At 60.4% G+C, this 21,831-nt stretch overlaps 1 protein-coding gene across 12 annotated transcripts; it reads right to left on the reverse strand.

Moving 5' to 3' along the window:
- Nucleotides 1–69: 69 nt before the first annotated feature.
- CRTAC1 (cartilage acidic protein 1) lies at nt 70–13,608 on the reverse strand. Of its 12 annotated transcripts, XM_065068262.1 has the most exons (18): nt 13,294–13,446; nt 9,898–10,094; nt 8,435–8,631; nt 7,394–7,524; nt 6,595–6,751; nt 5,860–5,994; nt 5,447–5,592; nt 5,125–5,261; nt 4,380–4,462; nt 3,744–3,844; nt 3,498–3,666; nt 3,054–3,191; nt 2,818–2,963; nt 2,655–2,697; nt 2,010–2,153; nt 688–813; nt 464–563; nt 70–289 (listed from the first exon to the last, which is right to left on the reverse strand). In XM_065068262.1, exons 1-17 carry the CDS (start codon nt 13,336–13,338, stop codon nt 499–501), a joined length of 2,160 nt encoding a protein of 719 aa, XP_064924334.1. In that variant the 5' UTR covers nt 13,339–13,446; the 3' UTR covers nt 70–289; nt 464–498. The 12 variants fall into 12 exon arrangements, with proteins under 12 accessions (XP_064924334.1, XP_064924339.1, XP_064924333.1 ...); XM_065068267.1 differs by lacking the exon at nt 3,054–3,191; XM_065068261.1 differs by lacking the exon at nt 464–563.
- Between the last annotated feature and the right edge of the window lie 8,223 nt (nt 13,609–21,831).

Here is a 21,831-nt window from a genome sequence, read left to right on the forward strand (position 1 = left end):
GTGGCAGTCCATAGGGGGACAGATCTGTGCAGCCGTCATGTGGCCCTGACGACAGGGACCCACAGGGAAACCAGTGCAGGAAAGGGTTTATTCAGTCGCACTGGGCACAACTGATACAGGGCTGGGGGTGAGTAGGGGGCACCCAGGCATGCCAGGGCAGGTTAGTTGTGCCTGCAGCGCCCACCTGCGCCCAGGGAAAAGTGGTGGTAGCAGTGGCAGTGAAAGGAGCCGTGACTGTTGTGGCAGATATGGTCGCAGGGGCTGGGCCTTGCCTGGCACTCATCTATGTCTGGAAAAGAAGAGGAGAGGGTCAGGGCTGTGCCAGAGGTATGGGACTCATGGGGCATGGGGTGGAGGGGGCATGGAGAGGAGGGATGTAGCTCTGGGACTGGGTGAAGCTGGGACACAAAGGCATGTCCAATGCCTGCAGCCACACATCTGTGGTCCTGCCACCACTTGTCACCAAGGCTGCTGCGTGGCAGATGCCTCCCCGTTCTGTCAACTCTGGCACAGGCACAGTCCGTCCATCCTGTCCCCATGTTTTGGGCTGGCTGGGACCAGGGCTGTGAGCACAACAGGGCACACCAGAAAACAGGACCCCTGTTCTCAGGGCAGCACAGCTGCACCTGGCAGCAGCAGGGGTGTAGGCATGGGGGGCTGCCGGCCCTGCTGCCTGCAGGTACTCACCCAGGCACTGGCTGGCAGCGGGATCAAGGGGGTGGAAGCCTGGGTGGCAGTGGCAGGCGTAGGCCCCAGGGGTGTTGGTGCAGAGCTGGCTGCAATTGTGCAAGCCCTGGGCACACTCGTCGATGTCTAGTGGTGAGGAAGAGAGTGGCACAGGGTTACAGCACATGGCAAGGAAAGCAGCATGGCCCGGGTGTCACGGTGTGGGCAGGGCTGCCTGCTGCACCCCAACCCCTCCAGCGCTGCACATCTGGCTGTGCTTCCAGGGCTGCGAGCAGGGATGGGCAGGGGCAGAGATGCCCATGGCCACCGCACACCCTCCAGCTAGTTCTTGGCCCTGGGGCAGGAAGAACTGGGGACACTGGCTGTGCTCCCCATGCCTAAACCCCTTCCCTGTGCAGCCCCAGGGTAGGGCAGGCAGGAGCATGGGCACAGCTCTGTCCTGCACAGCTCAGCAGGCTGGGCTAACAGACAGGTTATAGTTTATTGGGAGGGTTCTCCAGGAGAGGGGCTGGAAGACTGAGCAGGGTCTGACTCCAAACAGTGGTGTCAATACATTAAAAAACAGACCAGGAGGGTCCTTCCCTCACAGGGCTGAGGGGACCCTCCTCTGCCAGGGCTGGGGAGGGGGGTACCCATCACCGAGGAGAGGGCAGGTGAAGCACACACGTCGCAGGCCAAACCAGCAGGCACATGGTACGGTATTGAGGTGACGGAGCAAGCGACTGGGTGGGGAGGTGCCGGGGAAGGGGCGCTGCCCCGGGGCTGCTTTCCCAGACATGGTCCAAGGGGTGAAGCCCCCCATGGCCAGGCAAATAGGCTCTGTGCCCATCCTGCCGCCGGCCACCCCAGCAAGGTGCAGCCAGCGCTTCCTGGGTGGTTTGACATGGAAAGAGAGAGAGAGAAAAAGAGAGGCAGGCAGGGGCCAGCTGGTCCTTCCACCAAGGCTGCTCTGGCACATTACGGGCAGGAGTTAAAGTGCATAGAGGCAAAGGCAGAGTCCAAGGACTAGAGGGAGGAGGGCACCATGGGGGGGCCCAGGCCAGCTCCCAGCAGAGGGGTATCCCCCAAAGAAGGCCACTTGAGCTGCACAGAGAAGGAGCAAGAAAGAAAAAGAGAGAGAAATAGAGAAGGGGAATCAGTAGGGGCTCAGCAAGAGGTGCAGGACAAACAGACACAGAGCCAGGGTGCAAGGGGCTGGGCAGCTGCATGGCAGCTTGCAGGATGCAGCGAGGCCTTTGGCAGGGGCAGTGCTTTGGGGCTGCTGTACACTGGCTTGGCCAGGCTCAGCAGCATATAGTCAGGACATCCCCTCTATCACTCACCCACGCATGCTGTGCCATCCTCGTTGGGCTCGTAGCCCCGGCCACAGCGTTTGTTGCTGCGGCAGCGATATCCGCCGTAGGTGTTCATGCAGACCGGCTTGTCACGGGGGCAGACAAAGGGGAACTCAGTGCACTCATCTGTGTCTGCAAGCAGAGAGGCCTTGGTGTGATGGCTGGGCTGGGAGCCTGAGGCTGTCAGCCATAGCCCCTCCACTTTCCCTTGCACATGCTGGATAGCCCCTCCCAGAGGCAGCCATGCACAAGCCCAGTCTCTGCCTAGGAGGCTCATGGCATAGCTACAGCCACCCTTTCACATCCCCACTGCCCTTCCATCACTTGTGGCTCTAAAGCAACACCTGCCACATGACAGCCGTGCCTCCCACCCCCAGGACATCACTCTGCTGCCTCCCTGTGACACCACAGCTCCCCTCCAGAGCTGTGCTGCTGCCCTCATTCCCACACTCCACGCTGGGCAGGCCGATGTACCCTACGTTGGGCTGTGTTACAGCCCTGCCTGCATGCCCAGCCACCTCCCTGGCTGCTGCCTGCAGCAGAGTGCTCCCTCCTGACCCCACAGCTGTGCCCATGGGGCCATGTTGCAGCACCCCAGGTGCAGGCATGCCTGTGTCCCCAGCAGCCACTCACCTACACAGCGTCCATTCTCGTGCTGGGAGAATCCCTGCCCGCACTGTGTTTGGGGAAAAGCAGAGACCGCCGGGATGGGGAGGAATCAGCCCTGGGCAGCCACCAAGCCAGCAGATCCCAGCCGCCAGTTCCTGCCCCAAATCGCCCCACCCTGTGCCCTCACCTCCAGCAGAGCAGGCATGAGTGGCTCCTCCATGTCCAGGGGGTAGGGAACCTCCAGGACAGAGTTGATCTCACTGCTGGCCACAGATCTCACCACCACACGGCCATCCGGCCAGGTCACCTCCAAACTGCTGGCTTCATCTTGCCCTGGAGATGGGCAGCTTTTCAGAGGGGGGGTCTCCAGGGTGGACAGGGGCTGAAAGGAGGTGGAGGGGTGGTAGGGACGGAGATGCAAACCTCCTCTTGCTTTCCAAGCTGGGATACAGATGCCCATGCCAACAGCCCCACACAGGGGTGTCAGCCCAAGGGTTGCACGTGGGGATGACGGGTTGCCCTGCCAGCAGACAGGGACATCCCTGCAGGCTTGGGTGCCAGCTGTGCTGAGCCAGGGGAGGGTTCATGGGCATGGATAGCCCTGGTGACTGGGCAAAGCAGCAGGCAGGGAGCAGGGAAGTGGGCAGCTGCCCTTTGCAGCAGAGGTGCGGTGGTTAGCACCCTGCCAGCGGCCTCCCCTGGAGCCCACCATGCCCAAGGCAATGGGCATGGATGACTACCATGCTGCAGGGCAACAGGATGGCAGAAGTGGACCCTGCTCGGGAGGGCATGCAGAGCTCAGGAGCCCATCAATGGGGGTGCCGGGAAGGGATGGGGGTGGAGGTAGCCCCTAGTCCCCTGGCTCACCCAGTCCGAAGTGCGCCACCGGCTCCATCTCGCAGAGGTACCCCGATCCCCCATCGATGATTCGCAGGTGGGCCCCGCTGCGCCGTGTGAACAGCACCACTTTGGCCCCCCGTGCAAAGGCCCCAAAGCGGGTGCGGGGGATGACACGCAGCCAGTTGTTGCTGGTGCCCTGCAAGGGATCATGGAGGCAGAGCTGGGAGATGTGGTAGGGACAAGGACAACATGAGGACCTCCTGCTTGACTCACCTGGATGCCCTTGAAGATGGAGATGGGCTGTGCCGTGGATTCGCCATGGGACAGGATCAGGTCCAGCATCCCATCACCATCAAAGTCTGTCACTGCACCCCCTGCAAGGACAGGATCAGGTCATGGCTGGGGTCTGGCCCCACATCTATGAGCACTATACCTTGCTGACAGTGCTGGCTCCCACAGCCAACAAGAGCAGTCCCAGTGATGCAGGAGCATTAAGAAATATGAAGTGACCCCAGTGCAGGCATTAGGAGCCCTGTATGGGTGACACGCTGCAATCAGGTGGGTCAGTTCCCCAGGCACTGGGGGTACAGGCACTGCCTGCGGGGCTGTGGGACATAGGAGGCTGCCTGACCCCCTCCCAAACACAGAGGCTTTGAACAGTGGGCACCCAGGAAGAAGCTCCCCAAGAGCAAAGCCCTCGAAAACACCTGGAAATGGCACCCTTAGCTGGGTACAGGTGGAGGGAAAAAGCACGGGGCTGCTGCTGGTTCATATGGGCTCCAGTGAGCTGGTGGGGAGTGGGCAGGTGACCAAGCTGGGCACATGGCACCCCCAGGCATAGAGGGTATCAGGCGGTGCTGTGGCACAACCCCGGCACAGGCTGCCCCTGCCAGGACTGGGAGGACTCACCTGTGCCCCGTCCCTCAGGCTCCAGTGCATCCCCTGGGTTCAGCTCTTCCACAATGGGGTCTGAGTGCTCCCTGCGGATGAGCCTGCAGGGCACAGACAGGGCATTAGTGCCAGCCCCTGTGCCCCACAGCAGTGCCCAGGAAGTGACTGTGCCCCCGAGTAGCCTGGCAGAGAGGTGACAGCCCAGGTGGCACCTGGGGGTGATGCTGGTGGCTTTGCAGGGTGGTGCATGGGGGACAGGACTGGCCCCTGCCTGTTGACACCACATATCCCCAATCCATGGAGGGTGACAGAGATGTCATGAGTCTGGCTCTTGTGGGTCTGAACTGCAGAGCAGCAGCACCATCTCTAAACGCTGCCGTATCACTCTGGGACAGGAGACCCCCCCGCAAGGTCTCCCCACCGTGCTACTCTCCCCCACCTGCCCACAGGTACCAGCACCGGGATGGAACAATCAGCTCCCACCATTCTGCATGCCAGGTGAGGAGGTGCCTCGCAGCAGTAACAAGGAATTGACTCCCACAATTAACAGGAGCCATGAACAAGCTCCCAGCTAATCAGTGGAGCCGGGGCCCCAGGGGCTGCTGCAGGCACGATCGCAGCAGCTGGTAATGACACTGGGAAGGGCTCAGTCACGGTCCCTTCTATTAGCCAAGCCTGAGCAGTGGCACTGCTGGAGAGGAGCCCCGTGAGCCTGGCTGTGCTGCTCGGGCTGCTTGGCCCCGCTGGGTCCTCATGCTCCTACCGGAAGAGGCGGTTGGCAGAGGAGCCGCGGTAGGCGATGTTGTTGAAGAAAACCTCCAGCTCCTGGTCGTTGTCAAAGTCGGCTGTGATGACTGTGCGGACAGGGGACGGCATGGAGAACTTGGGGGTGGCAATGTCCTGTGCAAAGGACAGGAATAAAGTGACAAGGAATGGGACACACAGTCCCACTATGGTGCTTCAGGTCCCCTTCCAGTTGGGAACTGGGGCTCAAAGCCAAATCGAGGTGAAGCCAGGCCCCCAGCCAAGGGGGCTCAGCAGCAAAGCTGGCAGTGCCGGGGGGGCGTCCCAGCCTCAGCCCTCACCCGGAATCGGACACGTCCAGGAGCCCCGCTCTGCAGGTAGAGGCGGTGCGGCCCATTCCAGTTTCCATAGACAATGTCCAGCCGGCCATCACGGTTGAAGTCAGCCAGTGCCACGCCACGTCCGTGCTGGTAGGGGTCATCCAGCCCTGGGGAGCCGCAAGGGGATGGGGGGAAACAGGACGTCCTCCCTACCTCCATCTCCCTGGGGTGTGCACTGTGATCCCCAGATGGGTTCACCCCACACAAGGCTGCATCCCTGCCCCAACAGACACCCCGGTGCACCTCAACCACCTCTGGTGGTCAGGGGGACTCTGGGTCCCTCCACCCCGCACTCAGCCTTTCCAGGCAGCCAGAACCAGGCCTGGCTGGGAGTCCCCAACAGCTGGCTGCTCCCTCCTGCTCCCTCTACTCACCCACAGCAGCTGCCACATCTCGGTATGTCCCATCTCCCTGGTTGTGGAAGAGGAAATTGGGGCTGTTCTCATTACCGCAGAATATGTCTGAGGCGCTGTCACTCAGGATGGGACCCACAGCCACCCCACGGCCTCCTGGGGATAGCAGCACAAGGGTGAGGGGGCAGCTGGCACCCTGCCTCAGGGGAGTGTGTACCCCCCAGGTCCCGCTCAGTGCCGCCCCCCTGGTGCTCCCGGGAACCCCAACATGCCCCTTCTCCCTCCTTCAGACCCTCTCATCAGAAGCTAACTGAGCCTGGCAGCCACTTGTGTCACTCCCAACCCCAATCACTGCCATCACCATGGTGACAACACTCCTAATTAGTGACAATTTACTGCTGGGGAGACGGGGCACAGCAGCAGTCCCCGTGGTGGTGGGGCAGCGTGGGGCACAGGCTGGCATGTTCCCCTCTGCCCTGCCTATGTGCCTGTGTCTCCGTGTGATGCTACCAGCCCTGGGGATGCTGTCAGCTCTGGAGTGATCAGCCTGGCTGCCGGGCAGGAGACGGGGATCCTGGGTGAGCATCTCCTGGCCTTGGCCCCTTCCACGGGCCATGGGGCTGCCACTAGATGGGGCAGTGAGGCAGCCTAATGCGTGGCACAGGCCACTGCCTGCAACGGGTACTGCCCTGCCTGCAACGGGGTCCCACGCTTGCTGTGCCCTGTCCCCTCCACAGGGCTGCAGCAGCCGGGTACCTGTGTACTTGCTGACACCAGCCTGGACAGCCACGTCCACCAGCACCACGATGCCACGGGCAGGGTCACTGGCAGCCACGTCCATCTCGATCAGGGCATGGGGGCCCACGTTGCCACTGGCGTAGTTGGCGATGTAGATGGAGTACCTGCCGGAGCCCTGTGGCCGGCGGCACCTCCTCAGCACCCATCCACCCAAAACCCAACTCCATGGGGACCACAGGATCTCTGCTGTGGGGCTGAATGCTCTCATGGCTCCATGGGACCAGGCACAACTAATGTGCTGGGCAAGAGCTCTGCAAAACCCATGGTGAAAAGCACACCATGAGCAGGGATGTGCTACATTGCTTCCAGGACCTCCACAGTCCCCAGGCTCATGGTGCCAGCACAGGGCACTCTGCCTCCTCAGCATCCCTGGTGTGCCAGGTCCCCCCCATCCCCACCGACCCCCTTGTCCCATGTGGCAGCTGGACCCTGATTTAGTGATAATCATTTGGAAACAAACTGCTGGGGGAGGAAGAAGAAGAAAGAGCAGGTGACAGGAACATAAATCACCTCGACAGGCACGTTTATCAGCTGGCAGCAACTGTGTGGACAGGCAGCCACAGTCCCCATGGCTGGGAGGCTGCCAGTCCTGACAGCCATGGGCTGCTGAGGAGCACCCCCAGTGAGGGGAGGGGATGGGGCTGGTGCCCTGGTGATGGGAGAGGTCCCCTGGGACCCCACAGGGGTGGGTTGGAGGGGGATGAGGTTTGGGAAGGGAGCAGAGATGCCCCCAGCCTGCCATGTGCTGACTGCTCACCGTCCGGTCCACACAGGCAACGGAGCGCCCAGCGAAGCGGCTGGCCACGTCCCGGTTCACCTCGTCGCTCAGGAGGTCCTCCCAGCGCCCATTACGCAGCTTGAAGAGCTTGTCTGTGTAGGTGGCCATGCCTGGGGTGAGGGTCATGAGTCAGGGGGCTGCAGTGTCCTGCCTCCTCTCAAGGAGGGTGCCCTGCTGCAAGGGGAGGTTGTGGAAGGAGTACCCTTCTACCCAGAGCATCCCAAATCTCTGTTCTGTCCCCCATAGCACTCAGCAGTATCACAGGGCTGCTGCTCCAAGAGCCCCTGTGACCCATGAAGGCCCCTGGGAGACATATAGAAGAATCAACTCATTAAGGTTAAATGTGTCCCCAGTGGGGCGCAGCCCTGTAGATCATACGCAGGAACATGGTTTGGTGTTTTTTTTGTTGTTGTTGTTTTTGTTGTGTTGCTTTTTTTTTTTTTTTAAATTGATGCTGTGCCAGGCACAGGCAAGCAAGCCATGCTGTCCATAACAGTGCCGATGGCAGTGCCTGATTTAGGGACAGGTGTGCCGGCAGTCACCAGCAGCCCAGACAATTAGGAGCGTCAGGAAAACTGATCCATTGTGTGGAGGTCAGGGCCATGGAACATGGACATGGAGCAGAGCTGCGCTGAAGCACCAACCCAGGAGCTGGGACAGCACTGGAAGGGCAGGATTAGACCTGGCTTGGTCCAGCAGGCACAGGGGAGCCATGGCACAGAGGGACACAGCTGGGATTTGCAGCACAGGGTCCCTGTGGCAGGGCAGCCCCAGGGGTGTTGGGGAAGCTGCTGTCCTGCTTGGGGTGCTGCAGGGAGGGAGGTGGGCAGCTGGAAGTGCTGACTCAGCGACTGGCTGGGCTCAGCATCCCACCCGCACTGCCATCAATCAATGGACCCACTCAACTGAGAAATTAACTCCAGCCCGCACACATCCCTCATGTGCCGAAGGTCGCGGGCTGCCGCGCTGGGAGGTCCCCCTGCGCCCCGGGCTCAGGGCACAGCCGCTGGCAGGGCTCACCGGAGAAGGCATTGTTGGTATTGAGGAAGTAGATCTCCTCGTGGCCGTCCCCGTCAATGTCACAGGCTGTCACACCAATGGCATTGCCCTGCCGGTCCCGCAATGCATAGTACGGGGAGCCCGGTTCATCCTCTGCCACGTTCACCAGCCGCCCATGTGCCTTGTCGTACTTGAGCACCAGGTTGGGGCCATTGTACCTGCAAGTGCAAGCAGGGGCAATGGCTTGCTAAGGCTTGGGAACAGGGACAAGAACCCCCATCCCATCTGCTGGGAGACACCAGGTGTGACACCAGGTTTTCCCCATGACAGGCGCAGCAGAGACCTGTATGGTCCATGGAGACCAGGCACACTGGGCTGCCCTCAGCACCCAAATGTGGGGCTGGCTTCTGGCTGCTCCTGGGGAGGGCTCAGCCTGGATCTTTTCCAGCCTGTGTTGGGCATCCTGTGTATACGTGGCTCAAGTACCTGAGGTCAATGCCAGGGCAAGGGCCGGGCAGCCAGTGGCGAAGGACGGGGTGCAGATCTCTGCTTGGGGCCCTTTTGCAGGGGAGGGAAACTGGCACACAAGGTAAATCCTCTCCACATGCCACTCCTCACAGGCTCCCTGCCCACTCCTGCCCCAGGCACCAGTAAACAAGTTATACAATGGGCACTGAGGCTGCTTACAAAACCCCAGCTGGCTGCTTGACTCAGCCCAGTTAGGAATGGTGGCCTGGGCCCCTATGGGGGGGTCTCCAGAGCTTTCCGTGGTTTGCTGCCCCGTGGTGATGGTCAGAGCAGTGGCAGGGCTGGACTCCACCTGCCACTATGGTGTCCTGACTACTGCAGCCCCCCGAGACAGGCTCTGTGGGGGTGAGGGGTCCCCTCCAGGTGAGCACACCTGCATGTGCACCTCCCTTGGGGGTGAGCACAGTGATGCCTGCACAGACACACAACGCTGGCAGCTCACAGCCATGCCAGCACACTCACGCAGAGCATGTGCCATGGTCCCCACCGTCCCCAGCTGTGGCTGGACCTGCTGGCAGCAGCTGCTCTGTGTCCAGCCCCACTTGGGCACTGGCAGCACACAGCTCCCTGCCTACCCAGCTCCTGCCAGCCCTTCTGAGCCATCACTCCAATAAAGGGCTAAAAAAAACCTCCAGCCAATTAACCGAATCTCCAGAGAGCACTGAGTCCTGTCAGCGGAGCTGAGCTGGCTTGGGGACATGCTGGCTCTGAGCTGCAGGGTGGACCCTGGCTGCTCGGCAGCTGCCAGTGCCCCGCAGAGAGGGGACCTGGCCCTGGGACGTGGGCACCCACTTGGCCTCATGCAGATGCCCACCTGGCATCAACACCCTCAACACCCCCACCACCATTGTGCACAACCCCCCAAACAGCTACACGCCCAGGGAGCGGTGAGAAGCTCCCGGCCTTACAGGTACACCAGGTCCCACTGCCACCGAGCCACTGGGTGCACCACTCACCCTGCCACCACGATCTCAAAGTCACCATCAGCATCCAGGTCAGTGATGGCCACACCATAGTTGAGCTGCGTTGGGTTGTTGTCATAGTCGGGTGGGAGGAGGCGGTGGGTGACGGCTGTGAACATGGGTTCACTGCGCTGAGAGCCCTCGCTGAGCCAGACCAGGGACAGCAGGCACAGCACCAGCATCCTGGGCACCTGGGGGAGACCTGCAGCCCATCAGCACCAGGAAGAGACCCTGCTCTACTGTGCCCGAGCATCCCCACCACCCTTGCATAGGAGACACTCCTTCTCCAACCCCTCGTCACACAGCCCAGCCTGTGCCACCCCATCAACCCCATGGCCACAGCTCTGGCATCCCAATGCATGGATCCTACTGGGTGCAACTCACCTGTGGGGCTTCCTTGGGACAGGACTATACTCCAGTGAGCTGGGAGTCAGATCTGAGCAGGAATGGGACTTTGGGAGGTCATCCCATGGGAGGGACCCAGAAGCTGGCAGGAAGGCTGCAGGGTGCTGACGAAGCTGGGCTCAGACCCAGCTCACCCTGCCCCAAGGGGCTGCTGGCAACCAAGCTCCTGGCAAGGCACAACGCCAATCACTGCTCCTTGGCAGAGCTGGAGGAAGCAGGCATCACCAGGCTGGGTAGCTTGTTCTCCATCTGGCTGGGCCTCCAGAACTGGGGAAAGCCATGGGGAGAACGTGGGGGTACTCTGCCTGGTGATTCCTGTGTGCCTCAGTTTCCCCTCCCTGCTGGCACTGTTTCTCCTAGGGGCTCTGCAGGGTGAGCTCCTCCCACACTGGCCAGGGAAGGTGTCCTCACAGGGATGTGGTCACGGGAAGGAGACACTGGGAGGGATAGAAGACTGGGAGGAGAGGCTCAATTAAGCTGGACTGCGGAGGACAGTGTCTGCCAGCACTGCTGACAAGGCTGAGGAGATTATGGAGCTGGTTCTGACCTGTCTGTAGCACAGGTGACAAGCAAGGTGGCACTCAGGATGACCAGCCCTTGCCGCAGGTGAGTCATTCCCCTCCAGAGTGGGAAAGGCCAGCAGTGAGCTGTGCAGCCATGGGCATGGACCCACTCACCAGTGCTCCAGCTGGAAGCAAGAGCAGCCTGTCCCCCTCTCTGCCTGGAGGGATGGCACAGCTACATGGAACACTGTCCTTCACCTTGGTGGCTGGGTGTTCCCAAGCAGAGGCTTCTTGAGGAGCCAAGAACAGCTACCATCCCTGGCAGGGTGACAGGGGTGAATGACCTTTGCCACAAAGGGGGAGCCTTTGCCACAGCCCCACACTGGGCTCACTGAAGTAAGTGTGGGGAAGAGCCACCCACATGTGGACACATGGGTGCAGGGCTGCCGCATGAGCCCCCACCGATGCAGAGCAGTGCCCCCTCAACCCCAACCAGGTGACAGATCACTGTCTCTGGGCTGCTAGCACCGCTCTCTCTGCTCTGTCTCCAACTCCTGTTCCTGCAGCTTGGCCCATTCCCTAGGTACCACCCCGCCCCATCCAGCTGCAGCCAAAATCCCTCCAGGCTGGATGGAGCCTTTCCAGGATGAAACAATGTTCTTGATTGGAGACAAAAGGCTTTTCCCAGTGGATCCGGTGCCTGGTGCCATGGGGAAGGGATGCACAGCCCAGAGCCAGGCCATTTTGGGAAGGGGTAGGGAGGGAGCCTCAGGCTCTGGGTGGCAGACAGAAAAGGCCTCGTGGTTCCCAGTGTGTTGCTGATCACACTGAGACCCCAGCATGAAGCTCAGCCTGAGGTTTGAGGCTATGGAGTCCTGCCCGTAGACAGAGCAGAGCTATGTCCTGACTTATGCTGTGGCATCTGGTGGCAAGGTCATCCCAGGAGCAGTGGTCACCCCATGGTGCCTGCTCAACATCGGTAAACCTGGTGACGCAAAGCTAGGGCACCAAGAAGGATTAGTGACAGTGGGAGGATGGGAAAAAGACAGGGGATGCCAAGGGCACCCACACAGGCTGCAGCCAGGCAGCACAGTGAGAGGGTGCTGCCCCATGGCAGGGGTGCAACATGTAGGATTCATCCGTCCCCATGCATGGCTGTGGCTGGCAATGTCCTGCAGGGAGGGAGGGATGCAACTGGGAGCTGTGGGGCAGAAAGGAGGTTGTGTCCCAGACCATTCATCACAGGTGGAGAGATGCTGTCCCCAGGGCTTTCATGTACCCACACACACATCCCGAGCCCATATCATTATGAGGGTTGGAGCTGGCTCTCTGTGTGGCCACCACATCCCACATGCCAGCATGACATTGCTGCCCATCATGCCGTGCACCCCAGTGATGTCATGCTCCACCACTGCAGCAACATCCCATCCTGGGCCGCAGTCACCTCCAGCACCGCTACGACATTGCGCAACATCATGCAGCAAGGGCCTCCACACCCCAAAGGCACCCCAGAGCAGTGACATGGTGACATCGCAGTATCCCATGACATCATGCTGCTTGTGCCCCAGTAACATCACATTGCCATTCTGGCCATTCCCAGGCTGCCACAGCTTTACCCATCAGGGCAGGTGACAGGCAGGAGACATCCCACAGACCAAACAGCCCCTCTCCTACAGCAGCTGAGTGTTCCAGGGATGCCAACAGTGTCCTCTCCACAGCACCTCAGCCCCAGGCAGCCCATCTCCTGCAGTGTCTCTGCTCCGGCCAAAGCCCTGGAGCCCAAGTCCCACTGCCCCTGTTCTCACTGCTGCCATAGGCTCAGAGCTGCTCCCTCCCACAGCCGTCTCATAGACCCTAGCCTGTGTGTCCCATCACAGATGCTTCTGATGGGCCCAAAGCCCCCAACTGCAAGCTGGCTTGTCCCTGTCCCCTCCTACACAGGACTCCTCAGTGCCGGACCTGCCATGCTGGGACTCAGCCAGCAGCAGCTAATGCAGTGTGGAGATGAGCAGTCACCTTAGCCTGGGAGCTCAGCCCAAAGGGACATCAGGTCCTTGGGGTCTCAGACCTACCAGCACACAGCCAGGTCCTTCCCACACAGGTAGGTGTATGGCTGGACCCCCAGCCCCTGCACAAGCTCAGCCACGACCAAGCACAAGTGCCCTCAACAAGAGGAGCTGTCCCTGGCTTCTCACCACCCTGATGCCCCTACCAGCGCTCTCCCATTCCAACCTCACACACCCATCGCTGCTCCAAAATCCCGATCCCGGTCCACCCCCAGCCCAGCATCCTTCATCCTCCTTCCTCTCTCCTTGCCACCCCACATCCCCTCCACGCTGTGGGGGCAGGCTGCCTGCGGCCCCTCTCCACCCGCCACCAACTTCTCTCCGGGCCGGTGACCGTGCCGGAGTGGAAAGCCGCCCCCTCCCCGCCCCGGAGTTCCCGGGAAACTTCACAGAGCACTAAACCATCCCCTACTCACGGGCCAGGGGGGCTGCCCGGCGCCTCCGCGGCGGCGGGAGCGCATCCCGCAGCGCCCGCCTCGCCGCCCGCCGGCAGCTCTGCTGTTCTCCGGTGTCCGACGGGGCCGGCCCGGCCGAGCGGCGCCTTATGTAGGGGCGGGCGGCAGCGACAGCGCCAATGAGCGGGACGAGGGGCGCCGCTGCCAATGGCGAGCGCGGAGGTGGGGCTGCGCCGTGCTGATTTACAGCCCCCAAGGCAGCGGCAGCGTCGGCCGGGATGCTGGGGGGACCCGCCGGGGAGCATCGCTCCGGGCACTGAGCCCGCCGGGGCTGGAAGTGGTGGGGGGCACTCCGGGAAGAACGGGGCGACGCTTCCCAGGCAGCCGGAGCTGCGGCCGGGAGAGCTGGCTGGCTGCGAGGCACCTAGCTCGCAGGAGAGAAGCTGCACCCCCGTGCTCGCCCCTTGGGTGCTCTCCCCGTCCTCGCCCCTAGGGTGACACCCTAGGGTGGGTGTCACTCAGGGTATGGCTCCCCACCTCCTGCAAAGGCAGCTGAGGTAATGGGGCAAGCAGAGAAAGGGACCTGCCTTGGCCTGGGTGCAGTGTGGCACAGTGCAGTGCAACTGCAGGCACTGGTGGGGAAAAGGGACCGGAGCTGGTCAGCTCCTGTAGTGCAACACCCAGCTGCACCCCGAGGGCTCATCACCCTCACTATGCTGTCATCCTGCAGGTCACCTATCTCTGTAGGGACCCTGGAAGTGGCATGTCCTGGAAGCCAGTCCGAGCTGCAAGAAAGGCCCCATCCCAGGCCATGCAAGGGGCTGACTTGCCCAAAATCTTGTAGCCAGTGAATGCCAGTGGCAGGGCACAGGCTACTACATGACCTCAGTGGAGTATGTTTGCAGGTGCTCCAGCACAGAGCTTGGGGCTGTGGCCATCAGGAGAGAAATGCTGGGAGACAGTAGGAGCTGCAGGAGCCTGCACTGTTCAGGCTGCTTTGAGTGGCTAATCTCCTGCCCTGCTAAACCCCTTATTTCTCATTTGAATGTGTCTGGCTACAGCTTCTGCCTGTTGCAACCAGTTGTTCTCTCCCTGCTGGATTCAAGAGCTCTCCAGTTCCAGTGATTGCCTTCCAAGAAGGTGCTTCCACATGGCCATCAAGAAGCCCTTGATTTCATTTCTGATGACCCACTCTTATAGGGTGCCTGTCTGAGCACTGGGTTTGCTGCGTGGCTGCCTGCTGCAGGATCCTCACAATTGACATGATCGTGTCTGGGCATGGGAAGCCACCCCTGCTCTCTATATTTTCCATGGGGAGGTCAGGATGCCAAGCAAACCCATTGAGGCTGGGAGACTGGTGTGACCATCACAGGTGTCTAATGCTGTGCTCACCTTTCCTCATGCACTCCAGAGCTGTGTGTGCTCTGCCCACCGGTGGCCCACAGCCCTGGTGCCTGGCTGCAGCCTTGTACACATGCATGTGCTCAGGGCAAGCACCCCTTCTGCTGAGTCGGTAGCTCGTCCCAGATTTAGTAACCACCTGGGTAATTATTAGCACAAACTCTGCAAGCGGGCTCCCAACACCCTCCCTGTGACTGGCAGGTACAGAACACAAACGCCGGCAGGAAGCCAGCTGGAGCATGCCGAGACTCTGGATGATGCTGGGCACAGCAGCTCCCTGGGGCCACAAACCTGATGTGCCAGCACACCAGGGCTCAGCCCTGGCCCTGAGTGTGTGCACACCCACCAGCAGAAATGGGCAGGCCTGCTGGCACACCAGCACATGGCATACATGCACCTGTACATGTACATGTGAGCATAGGTACACATGCATGACATTCACAGCGAGACACACGGTGTGACGTGCACATGCAGCTCTGCAGGTGCACACACCATGTGCTCACAGCATGACACGCTGTGGGTACACGCATCCTGCATATGGGGCACGCATGCCAAGAGGGCCTTGCACGCCGCAGCCCCCAGCCCAGGCTACCAGCACCCAGCAGAGGGATTTTCCATGTGTGGGGCTGCAAAGTACTCCCCAATACCTACTGTTGGACCCTTCCCATGGATGCTACCACCTCACCAGGCCGGGATATTTCCCTGGGGGTGAGAGCAGCCAGCAGGCACATTAACATAGCAATGGCTGTGGCTGTAAGTATCGGTGAAATAAGCTGAGATGTATGTGGGGATGGTTGCAGGGTGGTGAGGCAGGGCACGGCAAGCCTGGCTGTGCAGCTCATGAAGGGATGTGCAGGGGACGGTGGCGGCGGTGGTGGGGACAATGCACAGGAAATTAGAGCGAACAGCAGCCAGACACGCTGCGGGGGGAAGGGAGCCGCTGCGCTTCACCGAGGGCTGCACACAGGCAGGAGGAGGCTCGTCTGGTGAGCTGGGGCCAGCATGAGCAACAGCCACCTCCTTGCACAGCTGGGTCCCCCTTTCCCATCCCCAGAGGTGTCCCAGCTTTCCTCAGCCCTTGTTCCCAAGGTGCTTGCCACATCCATGCCGATCCAGCCCCCTGGAAGTGGGGACCCCCTCAGAGCTGGCAGCCCTGGCACCCTGTGTCCCTGTGCCTGGTGGCTCATCTGTCACCCCAGGATATCCCTAGAAAAAAAGGAGCAGGATGCTGGGGACTGGTCTGCCCCTTGCTTGCATTGCACTGGTGAGCCCCATGGCCCTTGAAGCAACAGCACTGCTCTGGGAGCTGTGGGATGCTCGGAAGGACAGGAATCTTCCCAGAATCAACTGGATTCATGGAGAACCCTGCCTGTCCCCTCCAGCACATTCCAGATGGTGCAACACAAACTGGGTGCAGGTGAGCAGAACCATGCTGACTCAAGGCACTAACATCCAAGATTCTTCACTGGGGCTGTTGTTCCTCTTTCTAGAGCACCATGAAGGCTGAGACACCTGCACACAGCCTGGTGGGTGAACAGCACGTGCATACTTTCAGCACACTCACATGCACCTACACACTCACCTGGAGCAGCTCTGTGCACACATGTGGTGTGTGAGCACTCAGTGTGCTGCCCAAATGTGCGCACAGCCCATGCACACACACGCATCTGCACTCACACGTGCATGCAGTGATGTGGACGCACCTCACCATGAACGCTGCCCTGCGCGCTGCTGCTTGCTGCACCCACCAGCAAGGCCAGGGCAGCAACCAGATGAGCTGCACCAGCCACCCTTGCTGCTTTTTGACACTGGGAGAGGGCACATGCTGTCACCACAGCACGCTGCGGGATCCCTCAGATGCTGAGCCAAACCTGGCTCCTGCCTGACATTGCTTCCTTCTCTGGAGGGGCTGTGCTGGGACCTTCCTGCTCTGAGGGTCTAATTTCCACCCTAAATGTATTCATGGATAATTTATCCCCAGTCATTCCTGTGCTAATGTTGTCTTTTTAGCTGAAATAGCTCTTCTCCTCCCTGGCGTTTACCCTGCTGATGTATTTATAGAGAGCGCTCCATTCCCCGCAGCCTGTGCTGCGCTGGGTACAAGCTGCTGTCCTCCCATCATGGGTCTCTGGGCTCTGCCTCCCTTGGCAGGCCTGTGATGCCTCTGCTCCTCTCCCAGGCTGGCTCCAGCACAGGCAGGTCCCCTGGGGCTCATGCAGGGATGCAAGCAAGTCCCCAGCCCTGCCAGAGAGCCTCTCCTGGTTCTTCTTAGGTTTGCTCCCATGACTGCACGTCTGTTGTGCAGTGGCATGCAGTGATGGAGTCCCACACTCAGCTGGCTTCTTGTTCAGTTCCTTTTCTCTGTGCTGTCTCCTCCCTGTCACTGTCTCACAGGGCCTGAACTCCTGCCTTGCTTGCAGACCACTGCCCGCTCCGCTCCTGCACCCCAGGCCAGATCACTGCTCTCTGTGCCCAGATACCACCCAGCCTGGGAGGTTTTTCTGGGGCTGGCAGTGATCTGGTGACTGCCACCCATCCCAGCGGCTCTCTGTGAGCTTCTGCCTCCCAGCACCCTTCCCCAGTCCCCTTCTCCTGCCAGGAGGGTCCCTCTCAGGTTCTTGCTGGGCACAGGAACCCCTGGTGAGGCGTTATCACAGAGGCCAGGTCAACCCCAAGGCATGTTAAATTTGTCTTCCTGTCTTCATTGCAGGTTTGCTGCACCCTCTGCAGCAGCTGGGTGTGAAGGCTGGGCTTTAGGTGCTGCCCACCCAGGGGAGCCCCAGGCGTGCCCAGCCCCTTCCCTGGGACTCCCAGCCCTGCGGCTCTCTCCCACCCCAGCCCCTGACTCTGGACAGCCTTCCTGGTCCCCGCACGGTTCCCAGCCACTCCTGTCACTGTGCGCAGTGCGCCCAGGTCCCCACTTGGACTCTTCCTGTCGCCGGGACATCATTAGAAATGTTAATTATTAATTATCACTAAAAGCCCTTTTTGCTGCATTGCTATTCTCTGCCTATCTCTCTGCCCCGTGCTGCCTGTAACCGGATCCTCCTGCTTGTCTCCTGCCTCGCAGTCCCGGTCCCTGCTTTTCCTCACTACCTGCTGAGGCGCAGGGTGGGGGAGTGAGGGAAGTCCCCCATCCCCCTGCAGGACATGGCTCTATGGGACAAGCTAGAGTTGTGTTCCCTGGGATCCCAGAGCTGTGTTTGACATGGAGATGTACCAGTGCCAGCACTCAGGCTGGGGACTGCCCTGCACCATGCCAGGAGAGGGGACATGAGGCCAGAGGAGGGACCTGGATGGTGCTGTGGTGGAGCCAGGGACCATCAGCTCTTCTGAACCAGCGACAATGCAGTGCCTTGTGAAAGAAGCACTGGATGTGGCTCTCTGGTGTGGATGGTCCCAGCAGAGTGGAGGCTACAGGCTGTGCTCTAGGCAACCCGGGCACACCCCTGGCTGGGGAAGAGCAAACAGGCTGTGGGGAAACCTTGGGTGCTGCCAGCGGCTGTCTGGGGCTGTCAGGACCCATGGGGCCAGTACATGTTCAGGGCAGCCAGCTGCTTCACGGGAGCCATGCAGCTGCAGGGAGGCATGGGGATGCCCAGCCTGCCCAGCTCAGCCTCCTCTGCCAGAGCTCCTGAAAGATTTATCAGCTCCAAGTGGATCCCAACAATTAATCAATTCAAATCACAGTATCTCAAAAGCAGCCAGGTTCCTTCTCACGGGGTAGTGGCTGTCACCTGACACGGCGGCACTGCCACGGCCAGCGTTGGGTGAGATTGGGAGCTGCTTCCAGTGCCAACATCCCCAAATGCTGTCTGCCAGACAGAAACTGCTTCCTGGCAGCATCTCTGCCTGCTGGAGCTGGCCACGGCACCTTGGTGTCTTCTAGGGACTGTGGCATGATGGGCCACATTGGAGTTGGCTGTGACACAGTGCCAATGAGGGCTACGTTGTGTCAGGATGAAACCTGGATCCCTCCCAATGAGGTTTTGTTTCCCTGTTCATTTCTCCCATCTCCCAAAGGAGCCAGGCTTTCCAGGTTAGCAAGTTCCCCAGCCCCAGGGCTGTCACTGGCCACCCCGTGCTGCTGCAGGGTCCTGCTGAGAGTGCTGGAAAGCAAGACAATAGTGGGAAGGAGACACCAGACAGCAACGATAGCTCAGGGAGGGGCATTTGGGGGCAGGCTCCCGGGGGAGTGCAGGGAGGAGCACCCAGGCTGCTACTGGAGCAGTATTGATTCCTGCAGCACAAGAGCTGCCTTCTGTGCCTGTTCATGGTAGATGTGCAGGAAAGCAGGGAGCAAGAGCTCCAGCTCCCCCTGCCACACCACCCCATGCTCACTTTCCATGAGCCACCAGCAGGACCAGCACCTGCCCGCACTGTGGGCTGCTTCCTCACATTACACAGCACTGTCACGAGCTGCTGAGTCCCCAGGTGTTTGGTGCAATAATGCAAAGCAGATCTAATCCACCGGAGCCCTGAGGTCTCTGCAGTCCCCTGCCTGCAGGCTGAGAGTGTCCCCTGGCTGAGCATGGGGGAGAGACCCAGGGCGGTGGGTGCTCTGGGTTCTCTGGCATGTTGCAGCTGATGGGTGATTCTCTCCTTGCCGTTGTGTGCCTGTTACAGCTCCCCAGGGCTTTTCTGTGCCAAAATCACTCTGTAAGCATTTGCTCTGCAGCAATAAATCAGAGGGATGCTTGTTTGAGCACGGGCTGGTGCTGGGCTCCCTGGGACTGGGGTGCAGCAAGGCACCTGAGGTGATGCTTAGCCCCAGAATGTGACTCATCTATTTCCCAGCATTTCAGTGCTAGGCCCAGTGCTCACAGCTCAGGGGGGTCCCAGGACATGCTGGCAGGTCTTTGAACTCCCTGCATTGTATGACTCCTTTAGGGCCAGAGCGGAGCAAGCAGGGACTCCTCTGCACTCCACATGAGGTCCCAGAGGGTCTCCAGGACTGGCTGGGGGCTGACATGGCTGCAGCAGCCTCAGCACCCCAGGACGAGGTTGTTCCCTGTCCTTGGACCATGTCCATGTCCCTCCTGTTCACAGCCTAGCAGGGAATCAGGTGGGCAGCAAAAACCCCTGCCTGCTCTGACGCCCCCATGCATGTGTTGAGCCAGCAAGTTCTCAGCTCCCTGAGAGTACTAGGAGTAACAGGGGATGACAGGCTCTTTGGCAGTGGGGAGGAGGCTCCAGCACCCCGAGGCAGGGCTGGGGGAGAACAGGCTGCTCGGGGAGCCAGAGCAGAGCCAAGGTTGCCCTGTGCTGCCCCTCCTTCCCATCTGGGGGCCAGGGCTCAGCCCAGTGCAGGATGCTGCACAAGTGGAGCTGGATGCACAGCTCGCCTGCGATCAGACCCAGATCGGGGGCTGCTGACAGCTCCTTTCTCTCCTGTGCTGCTCCTTTCAGTCTGTGCCTCCCCGCGGCCCTGGCTGACGCAGCTGCAGATGAACAGACAAGGAGAGCCAGGCAGCAATCCCGGCCCGCTCTGCTGTCCCCTGGGAGGCACAGACACAGCAGCTTTAGATCAAGACTCTTCAGAAGCAAGAGCAGCCTTGGCTATCAGCAGAGAGCGGCTGGCCGGCTCCCGGCACTCACTCCTGCTGGCTGCGTGACGTGGGCAGTTTTAGGGTTTTAGGATGCCAAGGCAACCAGTACCAGGGTGCTGGGCCCACTGAAGCTGAGCCATGGGGTGCTGCAGTTCGCACTGCACTGAGCACCTGGGGCATGGCTGGGCTGGGGGAGACCTGGCAGCAACAGCCAAGCCCCTGCCCCAGCACTGGGAGGAGTGGGAGCCCAGTGCCAACCTGCTCTGTGCAGAGCATCAGTCAGCCCTCGGGGAATGGAGTCTCCATGCCTGGGAAGACTCCCAGAACCCTTGAGACACCCCTAGCCCAGGAGAAGATGGGCCACGGTCAAGCAAAGCCCTATAGCCTCACTCTGAGGTAGCTGGCTTTAAGGGCTGGTGCAAGCGGGATACCTTTACACCCCTTGCCCTCACCAATCCCTTCTTTCCTGGTGAGCATGGGGGTGTCAGTGGTGCAATGGGTCTGTGTCCCTGTGGTGGCAGTGTGGAAGGTACCACAGTGTCCCTTGCAGGAGGCAGGAACACAAACACAGCTGCTGGGGCTGGAGGAGACACGTGAGGATGTCTCCAGCCGGGGAAAGCGAAGGGGTCATTCTGCAGCTCACACCTCGTAGCGCTTGGACAACACTGCTGCTGCCATGGAAACCGCTGTGGAGCATCATCCTGCCGAACTGGCCAGGGTAACCAGGCCACCGTGGTCCCCAGTCTTCCTCAGGCTCATTCCATGGGCACCTGGGTTGACAGAGTGGGAGAAGCTGGGTGCTCCCTGCCAGTCACTGTACCTGGGTCACCCTGGGGCTGTGACAGGATGGGGGCACCCGTGGGTGGGCACCGAGGGTGAGGCAGGGATGGAGAGGCCAGAAAAGTGCTGGCAGGGGGTGTCTGGTGCCATTCCCAGACAAACCCAGCTCCCACGCGGCCAGGGGCTCCACGCTGCTTGGCCTCCCACAAACATAAATCATTTTCTAATTTATAACATGAATAATTGATTTTGCCTCCGTAGCTGGCGATAAATCTCCTGAGCGCACATGCATACGAAAATAATAATAATGAAAGTGATCAGGATCTGCTGCCATCGATTACCTGCAAGAGGGACCACGGTCCCCTGTGTGCCACAGTGGGCTGGGGCAGGGGCTGCTCCCCAGGGGGGGCCAGGTGGCCCTTCCTGGTGTGAGCTTTCCTTGCCTTGCCCAACTGTGTCAGCCTTGTCCAACGGTTGCTCTGCCCAGCCCTCCCTTCCCAGTCCCAGGAGTGATCCCACAGGACTGTGGTGATGGAGTGCTGTTTCTTTCCCAGCATCCTGCCTTGTTCACAGCTGCACCCAAATAAAGGGAAATCAAAGGTAAAACACATTATTGCTTGGTTTCACCACTCAGCGCAGAAGAACCAGGTCTCTGGGATTAATATACCCTCTGTGCTGAGCTGCTGTGGCTGTACTGGGACACACACTGGAAAGTCAGGAAGGTTTGAGTAACTTCAGGGCATCCCAGACCTGGAGTATTAGCAGTCCTAGCCCTGTAGAAGGGATACCATGCCTGGCACAGCGTCATGCACTGATGCCACATGCAATG

The sequence above is a fragment of the Columba livia genome, chromosome 6 (genome assembly GCF_036013475.1).
Source record: "Columba livia isolate bColLiv1 breed racing homer chromosome 6, bColLiv1.pat.W.v2, whole genome shotgun sequence".
Lineage (NCBI taxonomy): Eukaryota > Metazoa > Chordata > Aves > Columbiformes > Columbidae > Columba > Columba livia.

Coding starts and splice junctions, on each gene's coding strand:
- CRTAC1 (XM_065068258.1), bottom strand. CDS start 13,338: ATGCGCTCCCGCCGCCGCGGAGGCGCCGGGCAGCCCCCCTGGCCC. Junction 4,463..5,124: donor TCTGCCAACCGCCTCTTCCG/GTAGGAGCATGA, acceptor TGTGCCCTGCAG/GCTCATCCGCAGGGAGCACT. Junction 2,154..2,654: donor CGAGAATGGACGCTGTGTAG/GTGAGTGGCTGC, acceptor CTCTGCTTGCAG/ACACAGATGAGTGCACTGAG.